The 16,428-nt window shown below is 39.1% G+C and overlaps 1 protein-coding gene across 1 annotated transcript; it reads left to right on the top strand.

The window, feature by feature from the left end:
• Positions 1 to 356: 356 nt before the first annotated feature.
• Positions 357 to 12,671, top strand: LOC117754310 (agouti-signaling protein-like). Its single transcript, XM_034573176.1, has 3 exons — positions 357 to 607; positions 11,241 to 11,311; positions 11,577 to 12,671. The coding sequence occupies exons 1-3, from the start codon at positions 481 to 483 to the stop codon at positions 11,778 to 11,780; spliced, it is 402 nt and encodes a 133-aa protein (XP_034429067.1). The 5' UTR covers positions 357 to 480; the 3' UTR covers positions 11,781 to 12,671.
• The last annotated feature ends 3,757 nt before the right edge of the window (positions 12,672 to 16,428 follow it).

Here is a 16,428-nt window from a genome sequence, read left to right as displayed (position 1 = left end):
CATATTTTTCTATATTTCTATATTTTTTAAAATATTCTTTACACTTAAGTATTGCAAGTTACTTATAACTTGCTGATGCTTTTTTGACTCTTGCTGCTGTAATACTGCAAATTTCCCCATCGTGGCACTAATAAAGGAGGATCGCTTTCTCTGAAATACACAAAGTTTACATGTATAAAATAAATTGTTGGAATGTGTGTGAAAAGAAACCATGTAGGTCACTGGTGTGTATGATGCTGAGAGGCGTGAGGGCAAAGAGGGGCGTGCACTCACTCCTACATGTGTAAGCCTGCCTCTCAAACAAATTAAAGTCGTGGTGGAGTGAGAAGCAGAGACAGAGAACAAGACATCAAAATAACCAGTAGGATTTTAGACCGCGTGTACCGACACAACACATTCACTCCCCCCCCCCCCCCACCCCCCACCCCACCAGCTGGACTCGTCTTGTGGCATCGGAGGAGAGAGACAGAGAAAGTGAGGATGAAGGTGTCGCTCCTGTGTCTGTGCGTCCTCGTGCATGTGGCCCTGGTCCACGCCGTACTATTAGCCCGCGACGAGCTGCAACAAACCGCATCCAGCACCAAGGCCAAGACCACCCAGAGCACAGGTGAGTGTTTAATGGTCCCAGTGGATCACTGGCACTCTTTGTTTCTGGCACAGGCTGAGCAACTAATCATCTATGCGCATCATCTATGCGCTCATTACGCACAGAATATTGACTGTAAACCACATGCAAACTGTAATTTATTAATATTTGAAACTACTATGATCAAATCTACCTGTCGTGTATATCTATGATACTTTCTTCACATCTCATTTCTCCAAATCTGCAAACTAAAATTAAATTACAAGATTAAAAAGCCTCAACACGTGACACGTGATTTTTTTACGGATGGACTAAGTCTGAATTTATAGGCTATATTATAAATATAATATATAGATAATATTACATTATACATATTATAGAAATATAAGATTAAATGTACTTTTTAATTAAAAGTTGATCTTGTTCTCAAACATGTTTTGAATAGATCCTGAAATCCTGTGTTATTATGAATTTACAGTGGGCCTCTATATATACAATATGTACAATACGTTACACATGCCTGAGGTTGGACTGCGGGTGGCAAGCCAGTGGTTCGGCTCATCTTAAATGAAAAAGAAAAAAATCTATAATTTGCATCATCATTGTACTGTATATCAAAGTACCTTTGTCAGGCTGCAAGGAAACATACAGTATGTGATCTGTTGCTCAACTCTTACAAGTCTACTGGATCCATACATTGTAAAGTATAAATGCTCCATTAAGGTTTGGGTCGTTCCATACCAACTCACCTTTGACCTCCACGCTCATGTCATGGATTGATTTGTCAAGGTTCTTGCGAAAACGATTAAATTCATTAGACCTTTCAATATCCTACAGCTCTACTCCAATAACTTCTCAGTTATGAACTTCTGAAGTTTGGCCCTCGGAGCTTCTTTGAATTGCTTATTACCAGTGAAGACTGCGGGGCTGGTATTACTTTCACCTTGTGTGTGTGTGCGTGCGTGCATGCGTGCGTGCGTGCGTGCGTGCGTGCGTGTGTGTGTGTGAGTGTGTGTGTGTGAGAGAAAGTGAGAGAGACTGCAGGTGTTTGTGTGTCTCATTATGACATAATGTGGTCCTGGAGACACTTACTGTAGTGGGAACTACCACAGGGGTGGTTTTGAGGACTTTGGCAGGTGTTTATATGTCTGTCTGTCTGTGTGTCTGTCTGTGCTCTGCGGACACAGGTTGACACTGAGTTGTGCTTTACAACAGTGCAAGTTAAAGTCACAAAACCTCTCAGGTGTGTAGTTGAGATCCAAAGTTTTCAGATGGGTGTGGTCCGACCCATCAATACTGAGTACTGATGTATTAGACCTTTTTCACAGCAGACACTTTGACTTGGCCCAGGTTTCCTGATAACATGAAAAATGACTCTGTCCTATTCATCAGTGCCAGTAAATCATTTCACTATTTACACCTGTGCTTCTCCTGCTGCAACATGTCAGAATGTCTGCTGTGTAAATGTAGTAATGAGTGCTGCGTGTTTGTTTAATAATGATGATAGTTATGACTACAGAGTCCTGATGTAAAGTACTGGTGTAATAGTGCAGTAATGGCTTCTGAGTACTGGTCTTATTGTGCAGTAATGGCTTCTGAGTACTGGTCTAATTGTGCAGTCATAGCTTCTGAGTACTGGTGTAATTGGTAGTAATGGCTCCTAAGTACTGGTGTAATTGGTAGTAATGGCTCCTGAGTACTAGTGTGATAGTGTAGTAATGGCTTCTGAGTACTGGTGTGATAGTGTAGTAATAACTACTGACTACTGCTGTAATAGTATAGTAATGGCTTCTGAGTACTGGTGTAATAGTGTAGTAATAACTACTGACTAGTGGTGTAATAGTGTAGTAATGGCTACTGAGTACAGGTGTAATAGTTTAGTAATAACTACCAACTACTGGTGTAATAGTGCAGTAGTGGCTACCGGATATACTATCAAGTACCTCAATACAAGTACATCATACTGATTTAAGGGGCATGGGCGGATCTACAGGGGTGGTGGAAAGGGGCACCACTGCCTTAACACCCACCCTATAAATTATGATTGCCCCCACCCCCTTGGTGTACCCTTATTGGACTAAAATACTGTCAGTCCAATACTGCTCAACATCATTGGGCCAGAGCTACCTGATTTGCGATGCAGAATCTCTGCTCGACGTTCTTCAGAAAGGTGACACACCACTCGACCACAGACCACGTCTATGTCCATGGTACGTTAACACTCTTGCTTTCCAAGCCAATTTTCAGATTTCCTGCGGCTCTCTCTCTGGTTCTTGGTCTCCACCTGTGCCACATCATTCTAAAAATCAAGTAATCGCCCCTGTTGATTTGTTTTAAACTTTCCTGGATTAATTTCTGACGTCAACAACCAGTAGGATTAGTAAAGAGCAAAATAAGCAAGTCTGGGCTAATCCCACTTGAAACTGGTTTGGGTGCATAAGAGTAAAATAGATGGCTGCAGATGTTGGTGTTTGTTGGTGTATGTGCTCTTCGTATTCTGCCACCTGTGCATTGTCATCACTTTCTGTTCCAACAGTGAATATTCAGTCTTTTCTCACAGATGGGAAAGGCTTGTGACTTCTCGTGACTTCTCAGCGGCATCGATTGTCTAACTTTTATATTCACGTAGGCGGTCTTGTGGCTGTCGGCTTCTTCTTTGAGGCTGTTTCCAATAGTACAGTAAGTCAATAGTCCATGTTGTAACTATGAGATCAAACTGCTTAATGATTCAATTAATTATGATTGAATTCTTTTGAATATATTTCTGGGTGGGTTGCAATAACAATGCAATACAAGCTATAACTTGCAAATTTCATGAACCCAATGAAAAACAGGCTCAATAGCAACCCTCTAAATTGACATCGTGCAAATATTTACCTTTGAATCTACCTATGAAATAAAACCACTGGGGAAAAAAATCTGAAAATACTATATGATGGAATATTGTAAGCGATGGAATGATTTACCTTTTTCTTTCATTCCATTCTAATCCCTGAAGATCGAACAACTCCACTTGTGTCAAACACAGTTTGTTATTTCCACCACAGAGGTTATGTTTTCTGCCCATTTTTGTGATGGTTGGCTTGAAAGTTTGTTTGAAAGCAAGATTAGGCAGAGCTACTGGATGGAGTACCACAAAACATGGTGGAAGGATGTGATATGGATGAGGAAAGAACACAATTTCTGCTCTGTGTGAGGGGCTGGATACAGGAAATTTGTTCCGCTTTCCTTAACGTTGCGAAATAGGGCGTTTTTGGACATTTTGATAGTTGACTACTTGACAAGTCTTTGAAAATCTTTATTCTTTGGAAAAAAATGTTGAACAGTTCTCCCAGTATGAGCTACTTCACACTCACTTTTTCAAGTACCTCCATGTGAAACATCATCTCAGAACGAGATGGCTGTAAACCATCAGTGGAAGGTTTTATATCTTATATTTTCTCTGGGTGGTTTTCAAACATTTCTGGAGTCCATACACTCATTTTATTTTCAAATAAGTAATGATTCCAAATCATGTGTGTCATAAGTTGGATTCATTTTATTCACAAGGCTGAAGGCTCTGGGCCTGAGGGTGTGGGCGTAGGTAATGGTGGGTGGGCTTTGGTTGTAAGGGGTGGGTCTGACATCCATGTGATTATATATTTGTACGTTGTGGCATCATTCAGCTCAAGGGCTGGTATGTAAGAAATTTGTTATAAAACAGAATGTTAAAAAAGGTAGTATAAGGTCTTTACATGTTTCAATACACGTGGAATTCCCATACATTTCAAGGAAATTAAACAAATCCTTGTTGGGAAAATAGGCTTAAGGGGACCTGCTGTGCTTATTTCCAGCTCTGTATATTTTGAGTCTCGTAGCTTTGCATGATTGACAGTTTATTCTTATTAATCTCAGACTTTCTGTAATGCAGCCCCGCAGTTTAGCCTCTGACTAAACCAGGCAATACAGAAAAGGCCTCCTTAAACGCCTCTTACTAATTGGTCAAACATCTAGATAGCTGCTGGGGGGCAGTATCAGCTGCAGGAGTGAAGGGCGAATGTGAGGGAAGTCGAACGTCCAAATACAATTAGGTTTAGGCATGGTATGGATGCATCTTCCCTGCTAACAAGTGACTGCTGCAGATGAGGATGGGCGTGGTTTGAAGGAGGCGTGAAGGTAATGTAAGCAAAATGTAACTCAGTAACTCTAGTTGCGAAACAGAAACCAATTCAAACCCACCTGTACTTTTTGGAGCCTGAATCTGAAGCGGAGAGAGCGAACATCTGCAGCAACAAAGGTTACAGCAGGATGTCTGTGTTTGGTAAATATTATGACCATTACCTGCTTATCGTCTGACATAATGGTCGATTTAGTCTTTAAGTCGAGATGCGTCTATTAAACGTCTTTATATATGTTCCTGTTAATAGTCGTACTTGTGGGAAACAAGTTAAAATGCTGGCTAAAGTGGAAAACATCTGCTGTCAGGAAATATAAAGCTAAGGTTTCTAGTAAAATGTCATCCTGCACATCCAACACTGGAGAACATTAAATGCCTATAATACGACTCAAGGAGAGTGAGAATGCGCTGATAAGGAGTAGGAAAAAAAAACTTAAAACAAGTGTTCAGGATCTGGTTTTGTCTTCCGGGGATAACTTTTTCATAGGTTCACCTTATTATTCAAAACTTTGGTCACGTTTAATAGGCACGTGACACTCATTATATATGTTTAAAAGGTTTTTTAAATCTCTCAGCTTTATTTAATAAGATCTGTGGCCCTCAGTTTGAAATAAGGATGAAATGCAGGATGCAGCTCAGGAGCAAATAACTTCTAGATGTTATCAAACTCTATTAATACTATGGACAATTAACATCTGACTGCAAGAAAGTGCAGAGATATAAATTTTTGGAATCACTGGAAAACATTCAGCAACAACTATTTACATTGATAGCTTGCATGTTGCAAAGTATCCTTCAGGGTTTCTCAGATGTTGAGGACAAGTTTCAACCCAACAATAACACAAATTTTAATAAAATGATTTGGAGTAAAGTGGTAGAATTTTACAATGGTTATGATTGTTTTTTACTTTTTTTTCTCTGCTTCAACTTCACTTGTTGTGACACATTTTGGATATTAAACTTTATAAGTTTTCAAAAGTTCAAGTTATTCCATTGTCCATTGTCTTGACTCACTTTGATTTGTATTTGGGTTGTCAAAGTTAATTTAACTCACAAGTTATTAGTAAAAAAAGAAAAGAAAAAGGGTGAAGAGGTGAGGGTTCTGACCAGTTATCCACATAGGGTGATTGTATTCACAAGTAAAACTTCACCCATGTAGCAGAAACCTGAGTTGTTCTACACATGTAAAATAGAACTCCTATAGCACTATACAAATAACCTTGGACAGCTTCCAGCAGCGGAGGGATGAGTTGAGGTGGGCTGATGGAATTTCCTGCTGTGTTACACAAACATAAAACAGATGGTGAGTATAAATATTCATATTTGATAGTGCCTTCGAAAACGTGTCGTTAGATGATCAAATCGTTTTTGCCTTGATAAAGCACTGGTGTCTAGATATATTAGTGTGGGTGTTTATTTAGAATATACAGTCAATGTGTCTAATGTCAACTTGAACAAAAAAAAGCTATGTGAGCTATGTAATCTGCAGAATGTGTATGTGGGGGGGGGGGGGGGGGGGGGGGGTGCGTGAACACATGATTATTTGTTTGAGGTGTTGTATTCCTGTTAGGATGTGAATCATGTTTCACTCTCTCTCACACTTTGTTTCAACCAGCGCTGCACTTTCAATAAAAAAAAAAAAATCAATCCAAATATAATTATTGAAGTAAAATGAAATAAATAGATTGAATTGAACGATGGTCCATCGTGTACTGCTGAACAGTTAAGGGCAAAATTAAATAAAAACCCTTTTGCTCCCTCACCAGTTTCTCTGTTTATGTGTCTGTTTCAGATAAAGCCAGAGTCGCCATAGGTCTGCTGCCGTCCCTCCTGGTTGATGCCTCATTGCCAAGTGTGTTAGAGCTAAACATAGCATTTAGCAGTGCTCTGCAGTGTCCTCATGAAGAGATATGTATAGACATGGATGAATTAAATAAGGATTTTTAATTTAAGCTTTCTAATCTCTCACTCTTGGGTCCAGACATTCTCCGGACTTTGCCTTTCTTATATGAATGATATGTTCCTGTCACCAAAAGCTCTCGAATCTTATCGTCTTTTCAAGTTGACAACTTCGTCGTCAGCCCATCTTCCAAAGTTGAATTGCTTGTATCGCTTCATCCTCCACCTCTCTGTTATTAGATTAGGTATGGACACGCTTTCAGATGTACTCAAATGTTAATGTTTGTGTAACATTGCTCTTGTCTAAATAAATGTGATATTTTTGAAGAAATAAGTTGTAAGTACATTCTGTGCAAAGTTTAAGGAAATATTGCCATTATTAACCGGGATAAGGACTTCAAATGGGAATTAGTATGAATATGTTTGAAGTCAACTTGAAAGTGTGAAACTCGGTTCTGCCTCGACTCCCTGAAAACATGTCCGCCAGTTTGGTTCGAGGCTTCCCTGCTTCTGTTTGAGACACATCTGCCAAGTCGGATCACAATTTCACCAAAGTGCAAATTCTTTATTATTGTTCTGTGTTCCACATTGAGACCAGCCCAAAACCCTCTCAGAGAAATCTCAACAATACAACTCTTCTCAGGACTATTCAGGACGAGTCTATTTTGTTTTTCATCTTTTTTCATGTTATTTTCTCTTTGGAATACATGTTCAAAACTGCAGAGTAACAGCTTCCTCCCAGTTAAGACTTGAGCAGTTTGTTTCTCTGTTTCTGAGCTGAGCAGTAGTCAGGTCTGTAGTCATTAAGTCCTGTGGTCCTTGGTTTTTTGGTGATGGGGATGATGGTGGAGGATTTGAAGCAGGCTGGCACCTGACGTGTTCAAAATGTCTGTGAACACTGGAGACAGCTGATCGGTTGTTAACCCCCATAAGATCTTGTTAACGTCCCTCTCCAGGATGGAAAGGGGTGACACTTTGGTAGAGGGGGGAGGGGGAAGGAGGCATTGTGGTAGGTGTGGAAAGGCTGTCAAATAATACATGTGACATACACATAGTTAGTAAATTGCATAGGCTGGAATAATTAGGCTTTGTCATTGGGGCCCTGCTCTCTCATTTATCACTTACTCTCAGGCATTCTATTGTTCATAGTTAGGTGATATACTGTATCTTTTTAATGAAACAGTTTTAACTACATCAAGATATACTTTTGGGTAATGTTAGCGAAGTTATATTTCTGTTAAATACAGTTAGTTGCAGAAGTACACATGGGAAAATAGTCTCAGACTTTTGGACGCCACTCTACGTGCAAAGATTAGTGTCGGAGTAATCTAAGCAGCCCCCATCCCAACCAAAAATAAAATAAAAACATTCAAAGGTTTAATGGCGAACCCTAAAATGTCAAATGTATGTTTGACTGGCATTCCCATGATGTGGAAGAGGGGCCCCCAGCTTCACATAGATCATAGCACAGCATATACAGTGTCAATGTCTTGGAAACATTTATTAATATTTAAAAATATAAGAATTTGTTTAAAAAAATGAATAAAATTCACCAAAAAAATGAAGTTAACGTGTGTGTATGTGTACACCTCATGGGGACCAAAGCTCAGTTCCAATAGGGCAAAACTTAAGGTCCTAGTTAATTAGAGGGAAGATGTAAGTTGTGGTTAGGGATAAGGTTTTGGTTAGGGTGTGCACAATGAATGAAAGTCAATGCAAAGTCCTGCTAAGCATAGCTGTGCAATCCTGTGAGCGTGAGTGTGTGTGGTCCAGGTATTACTCAAGTTGTGGGGACCTGTATCTGTTTACACAATCACATAATGGGGACATGCCTCCCTAATGGGGACAAAAAGCAAGTCCCCATAACATAAAATATTACATTTTAAGTTGGAGACATGTTGATTTAGGATTAGGGAAGTATAGTAACTATGGTTACGGTTAGAATAAGTCTCCATGGATCAATGTTAGTCAAAGTAATGTCCTCTGAAGATCAGAATTAACAAATCATGTTTCCCCGAAAGTTTTCCACTCTGATATTATTATATTTGTCACATTTTCAGACAACATGTGTCCCTGTCTCTACCTCAGCTGTCATGCAGTGACCCCAGCCTCTTTCCTCTGTTGGTAGCCAGGACTTGTTGTGTCATCCATCCTTTATGGTTAGACTGTGGTCACTGAGTCTGTATCTGGTCTGGATCTGTGTCTGCTCCGTATCTCTGACAGTAAAGAGACACCAATTTATATTCATGGTTTAGGGCCAGATGGCAATTAAGTTTGTTTTGCATTTGGTTTTGATTTATACAGTGCACGGAGATAGGCATCTTTTGTTAATGTAATATTGCGGTTTCCTCTGATTAGTTGTTGGAAAGCAGTGCTGGTCTGAGGTTTAACAGCACTAGTGACTTTTGATCAGTAAGTCTAAGCATCAGCTCACAGAGGAGACTCTTTGGGGGGGGGGGGGGGGGGGGGGGGGGGGGGGGGGGAGCTCTCAGTGGGCCTCAATGTGACAAGTAGACAAATTGTTCTGTTTTTAATGTTAATATCCAGTGAGTGGATAAATATCTAATTCTAACCTGGGAGTAATGTTTGTTTTTTTGGAATGCTTATTAAAGACCTAAATTCTGGTTCCATCTGAGTGTAATCCTGACTGAGTGGACCACAGACTTAACCACCATGACGGGCCACTGGTTGGATCACACGGTCAAATACTTTAGTCCAAATTCCAATTGTTTGGAAAACCAATTGTCCCAATGTTTTGACGGATAATACTTAAGAAAAAACATTCTAAGATAGAGTGAATACTTAATATGACCAGAATAAAGTCGTAATTGGTAAGAAAGTTGTAATGTTACAAGAATAAAGTTGTAATTGAGAAAGAAGTTATAAAGTTATGAGATTTAATTTTTAAAAAGTTGTTATAATACAAGGATAACGTCACAATTGAATGATTTAAAAAATGTCATAATATTACCAGAATAAAGAAAGAACTTTTTTTAAGAAATAGGCAGTGAGAAAAAACATGTGCTCACTGGAGTTTCACTCCTGCTGGATCCAAAATTTTATATTGCAACTGTATTCTTGTAATATAACGACTTTGTCCTCGCAATATTGCAGCTTTTTTCTCGTGATCACACATTTTTTCCCCCCTTTAAATGCTCTAATACTCGTCGTAGTCACTGGAACCCTTCAAAATAGTTTAAGCAAAACCGCTTCTCAATACTGCTCGAAGCCGACCTTCCCTGCTAACTGCACCTCTTTAGTTAATTATTTATTATGGCACTTAAACACTTTGTTGGGATTTATCCATCAAACATTTGACAATGCAATAAATTAGAGGTAATGAAGCCTTACAACCAGCCTGTGAACATGCTAAATGAAATGCAGCTGGCCAGTATTTCAACACATGAGGACCTCTGGAGGACAGAGAAGGAAGGGACATAAATCTACTTAGAAATAAATTGTATGTTTTGTTGTCTTATGATTACGTAATAGTCATGTTATACCTCTTTGAAGTTTCTAAATCTCACTACATGATGTGATACGTTGACTAACATATTCAAGATGTCATGGCGTCATATGCATCCTGTCTGTATCATTCCTTTCTCTTTTTGCTTCTCTCCTTACTTTTTTTCAGTATTTTCATACAGACAACTTCAAAATAAAGCTTCTCATTCATACGTTTTTCTGTTTCTGTCCACGATCGATAGAACAAGTGTGAAACCGTGACTGAAACGCGGCACATTATGATGACCTGTTACCCAGCATTCACTGCTCTGCTCTGCTGTAATCCTGATTTTGTAATTATGACGTCGTCTGACAGAATCACCAGACTCTTAAGACGACAGCTGTGGTTTCAGCCGGATTTAGATGTTAAATGATCAGTCTGAAGCTCATCCACGTCCGTGTCAGCTGCAGTACGAGCAATTGAATGAGAGATGTGTCCGCGGAGAGAAAGTGCAGGATAGTAATAGTGACTCTCTGCCAATGAAACTCAAAGTTGACTGTTCAAACCGTAGACTGTATATAGACTGTCTGTTTTTTTGTCATCTGGTGCAGAGTCTAAGCAGTAGTGATCGTGGTGTGGAGCCGCCGTGTCAAAGTCTCACCGGCACACACAATCGACTAATCACGAGTCAGTCTCAGCTGTCAATCATGACGTTTCACCTCATTTTTATAGCAGCAAATACTTGATTCAAACCAAACTTACTGGAAAAATTTACATTTTGAGAAACATCAAACTACCTTTAATAAAACCACCTTTAAGAAAAATGTATTCCCATTTCAGTTTCATCCATGTCCTATCACCTAACATGGAGGAGGTTTCGTTTATCACCTATACTGCTGCCAGCCACCAGGGGGAATATCAAGAAGATTTGGCTTCACTTTTGGAGAATTGATAATCTTTATACAGTCTGGTTCAAACCCATTGTGTAGCTTTATCACTCTGTTTTTTCAGTGATTTATTTCTTTAACACTTTGTCTTGAGTGTATCATGTAAATATGTATAAGATACAAACTAATTGTGACTGCAGATAAGACACAAAGCATTTTCTGTAATTCTTTTACCTAACCACATGGTGTCGATGTTTTTTTCAACAGAGTCTGCGAACCACGTCAGACAGAGGCCGCTGTTCGCGAGGAGGGGGCAGTATGAACGGCAGAGTGTGCCGGTAAGCTGGAGGGCTGCAGTTGATCCTCTATTGTTCATGTGCATGGAGAAAATGGGGCCTCCTTCATGAAATATGCTACTATCACAGATTCAATGAGTTTTGCCTGTGTCAACTTTAATAAACAAAGTTGTTATTGGAAGGAAAAGGTGAGAATATATAACTTTGCCTCTCCAGTCTCTGAAGTTGAAGTTGATGTTCTCTCTCTCTCTCTCTCTCTCTCTCTCTCTCTCTCTCTCTCTCTCTCTCTGTTCTCCTCACCTTCCAGAAACGCAAAGTGGGTCACAATTCTCAACATGGCCGTCCTCCTCCACCTAAAGTGGTACCCAGACCTGTGAAGCCCATGTGCTCTCAGCTCGGACAAAGCTGCTTACCCCAGTCTGGCTGCTGTGGGAGACGCACCATGTGCCACTGCCGCTTCTTCAACGCCATCTGCTTCTGCCGGAGAAAAAGCTCGGCGAAGAAAACATAAAACAGAGCAGGCGGGCAGCAGTGATCATTGAGTTACTGGTAAAGTCAGTGTTAGGTGCATTTACAGTATGCATGAGCCAAAAATATGAACGTGTGTAATTCCAGCTTTTGGCCCACAGGAGTGAAACTTACAGTTTATATACTTAAGGGTAAAAGTATAGTTGTAGCACAGTTTGATGTACAAAGTGGAGCTGAATAATCTGTGTTTCCTAAATGTATGTTATGAATGTATTCAATCATGTGTTCATTTGAAATTGAGTCTGGTCTTAAATATTTATCAAATGAATTGATATGCATGTACATGTATCTGTATTTATTCATGAACTTATTTTGAGTCCTGATGTTTTAAAAAGAAGATGTAATTGTGGGTTTAAATGAAGTGTATTTTTTAAAGGTGCAGTGTGTAGGATTCAGGGTGAATCTATTGGCAGAAATTTAATATATTTTAATAATTATACTTTCATCAGATTGTACAATGGACTCTTTATGTTTATATGAGGAGACGGTCCTCTTCCACAGTCAGCCATGTCACACTGCCATGTTTCTACAGTAGCCCAGAATGGACAAACTGGCTCTCCAGAGGATCTCTCAAGTTTTTTTTTCATCTCTTCCTATACTTATTAATACATATAGTTTAAATATATATATGATTGTCAGTTACGTATATAAATACTTTGAAGGAAAGGGCGAGGATAGGGTTAGTCATTTGGTTGCAATCTGCAACTTTGCCACTGGATGCCACTAAATCCTACACATTGAACCTGTGAGTGTGCAACTATGTGCATTCATTCATTCATTTGAGATTGACAATAGGCTTCTCTCAGTTTTGCTGCTTAATCCCCTTGAGAATAATCAACAGATTATTCAAGATGATATTTAGCTGAAATAAAACAGACTTGGATATTGGTTGTTACCTTGAAGCCATTTGTTTGTTTGTTTTTTGTGCACCACACCTCAGTGGAAATTACAAGCTGCTGAATTTTGACTGGATGCTGGCAGCCATATTGATCAAACTATCAAAGCAATTTTTTAGAACAGGTAGAAAAGGTTACTGAGTCATTGAAGCAAATCAGAAATTTCTCCTGATAAGTTGTCAATGAAAAAATCGAATTGTGGTCAATTTGTTCAAAAATCTATACTTCATACTAAACTTTACTATAAATCTTGATGACTGTCCATTGGCTTGTATCATAAAATGTATATATTAATAAAAACAATGATTGGTCGAGCAGTAGCAAACAAGATATCGTTTTTTAAGAAAATTATGAAAAAGTCAAAAAAATGGAATAGTGAAGGTGCAGATGAATAGGGATTGATGCACATTATGATTCTCGACCACACCATTCTTCAGACAGAACGTGATTATTACATCACCATCTATTGGTCATGAAGTCTTATGTTTCTTGATCTTATGGTTTTTGTTGCACCAACGCATTCAGAAGTGAAAATTAAGTAAGAAGAAAAAGAAAAGTGAGAGGGTGTCTGCATTTTTACTGCACAGACCCCTAGAAAACCCCAGCACGACAAAACTCTGAGACAAAATCAACTTTAACACAGCCCATGAACAGAGCTGCTGACACTGCTGTTTACTTTGATTCATGCATCATAAAGATAAAAGATTCGGCAAGTGTCTTATTTTAATCTTATTCTTAAAGGACTGTGGAAAGTTTGTTTTTTATTTTCATCTTCCACTCCCCACTGGCAGAAAAGTAAATGAAAATAAATAAATCTATGTCTTTTAGAACTATGATTTCAATACGTCTTACTTGTCAATCGCCTGGTAATTTTTTAGCCATTTAGAGTCTAAACTTTGTTTAAGATAAGATCCATAAGATCTACCCTTGATACGGGCTCACTCTCCATCATGCTCTATTATATGGCCTGAAAATCTAACGTGTGGTACTGATTATTTTCTGTGCTTGATTTGGATTCTCCCAAACATCCTGTAATTACACTGGCCCCCAATTCCTCTCACATCATTTGCTTACTAACAGCTTGTAAAATGTCATATGCATTTCAGCCCCCTCCCAACCTGTCATTCCTGGTGCCCCCTCTAATAGTAAATTTCAATCATCACCTCAACTCTGTGAGCAGTTTTAAATACTAAATACTGACAAAGTTGGAAAAGAAATGCCACAGACTGTATGACATGACAGCTCCCCATAAGGTGAAGCCAAAGTGGCTTGATCGTCACCTGGTGGCTGGCTGCAGTATAGGTCACAAACCCTACCTCCTCCATGTTAATGGTTGGGACATGGACCAAACTAAAAAGTCAAAGTACACGTCAAATTCATTTTACTCAAAGATGGTTTCTGTCATTTTGGGTAGTTTCCATCAAACCGATGTATGAGGTTCTGATTTGTGCTGTAAAAACATGCTTCACAATTGGTTTAGCATGTGTATCGACAGAACCTCACTACTGAGGCTCCATCTCCAAATTGCTGCTGTGCATAGTCTGGCTATAAATCCGCAAGATGGTGGTGTTTGTATCAGGATTATTTTAGTTAAATTTTTAGATTGTAGAGGGAAGTGGAGACACTTCGTCCATCTATATATATATATAGACATATATATATCTCTCTATATATGTCTATATATATCTCAATATATATATATAGAGAGAGAGATATATATCTTCTGGCACATTTAGGGAACAGCATTCTGACAGAATTATTACCATCACAGGGAGGGCAGGCCGTTATTCCACTGTATCACTTTCTGACGTGTCTGTGTCTGCTCTGTGCGTTTGTGTTTGTCTATTGGACAAAGACAAATGGAGAAACAAATCGGCAAACTTAAAATAGCATGTGGTGACTCAGCCAACACAGACTTAAGTAAAGTTTCTGGACGGAGGTGATGGATTGGTCGGTCCTCTTTCACAGCGTGTGATTATGACGGAGGTTGGCTGCATAGAAGCATAAAGAAAACCCTGAAAGTTGGCTGCCAGAAAAATGTAGTTCCAGTTTGTTGTAAACATTCATCTTAATTTCCCTGGTTTCCTCCCTACAATAGAGAGTATAAAATATTTGCCCCCTGCCAAAAGTCTGTCCCACAAACCAATTCAAAACATTATCTTTTGGACTGGACTCTGTAGGTGCACTGGGGCCAGGCCTAAAAATATACCGTAAGTCAGAGTTTAACTTCAATACTGTAAGGAGGTTGTGTTTCCCCCCCTGTCCTTTTGATAGTTGGTTGGTTCATTTGTGACCAAGATTACACAAAAAGTACTGGACGGATTACTACAAAACTTGGTGGAAGCATGTGGTATGTGTCAGGAGAGAACCCATTCAATTTTAGTGCGGATCTGGATCGGAGGGTGGATCCTGGAATTTTTTACATCACTTTCTTTAACATTGCAAGATAGGTTGTTTTTTGACCTTAGGGGAATAATTAATGGATCTTGATGGAAATAATCCGATACATTAGGGGACTGATTTCCATAAGTGTGCAATGTGGTGCAGCGTGATTGAATTACAGGGGACTATCTGGCCTTGGTACTAATGGTCATTAAAATCTGGAACAGGGGATGTGATGAGCTCACTTCTTGTACTTCTTGTACTTAATCATGGGGGACAAAGGGCTAATGTGGAACCAAATGCAACAAGGAATCGTTTTTCTATTATAGCCACGCTGAAGGTAACTTCCCTTTTCGCCCAGGGGGTTGACACTTGATCCCAGAGTAAGTTAAGCTAATGGGTGAGTTTGGTAATAGGTGAAACCCTTGCCCTGTGACTCCGTTTCACAGGATGTTAAAAGTATAAGGACTCATGCATAAAATCAGCCCACAGTTCACTTCCATATTTTCCTCATATATCATATTCTCAGAGGCTCAATAGGTTTGTTATTAAATCATCTGTTCTGCTGTAGATCTTTTAAAGGACGTAATGCATCTTACCTCAGTGAAAAACAAAGATTTCAGGATACACATGGACCAAAGATTGAGAGACCTCGCGCCACATGAGAATTAGATGAGGCTCACTGCCAGATATAATTAGGTGTTATGGATACCTTAAAAAGCAGCCCAACATCTGGCATCCATCCACATATGAAAATACATTAGAAACAGGCAACAGAAGCTTTATATTTTTTATCGGTCTGCATAACATTAACTGACCGAGCACGCTGTTTTCTGTGTGATACATGTAATAAAACTGAAATATGAGCATAAGCTGGTCAGAGACAACCAGAAAATAATTTCAAGTCTTTTTGATTTTGATCAGTTGGACAAAGCCTATTTTAAAATAGGACCAGGCATCATCGTTCCTTCTGGCTTGTTTCAGAGTCGGATTCCAACTTGTTTCCAGAACCTTTTTAGTTATGAACTAGCCAGTGTGACACACAGGAATCACGCCCCACTAATATGTTCCTCTTTGTGGAAGTCTAAATTTAAAAGATGTGCGGTCTCTGGCAATAACTTACCCATGAAATGATATCGTCCATGCTTATAAATTACTCTTACTCTTTATATTTTATTTCTTGCTATGTTTAAATGCTCTTAATTTATTTAGTTTAAATTAATAAGTTATTTTTTGACTTTCTGTCATTAAGTTTTTATTTTGTTTCATTTGGAAAGCCCTTACTACCATTTGAATAATATTATGATCCTGAGCATAACTTTTCACAGGGCAATGATATCCATTTTGGGAAGC

This window comes from Hippoglossus hippoglossus, chromosome 20, assembly GCF_009819705.1.
Source record: "Hippoglossus hippoglossus isolate fHipHip1 chromosome 20, fHipHip1.pri, whole genome shotgun sequence".
NCBI lineage: Eukaryota > Metazoa > Chordata > Actinopteri > Pleuronectiformes > Pleuronectidae > Hippoglossus > Hippoglossus hippoglossus.
This window is presented reverse-complemented; position numbering and strand designations above follow the sequence as displayed.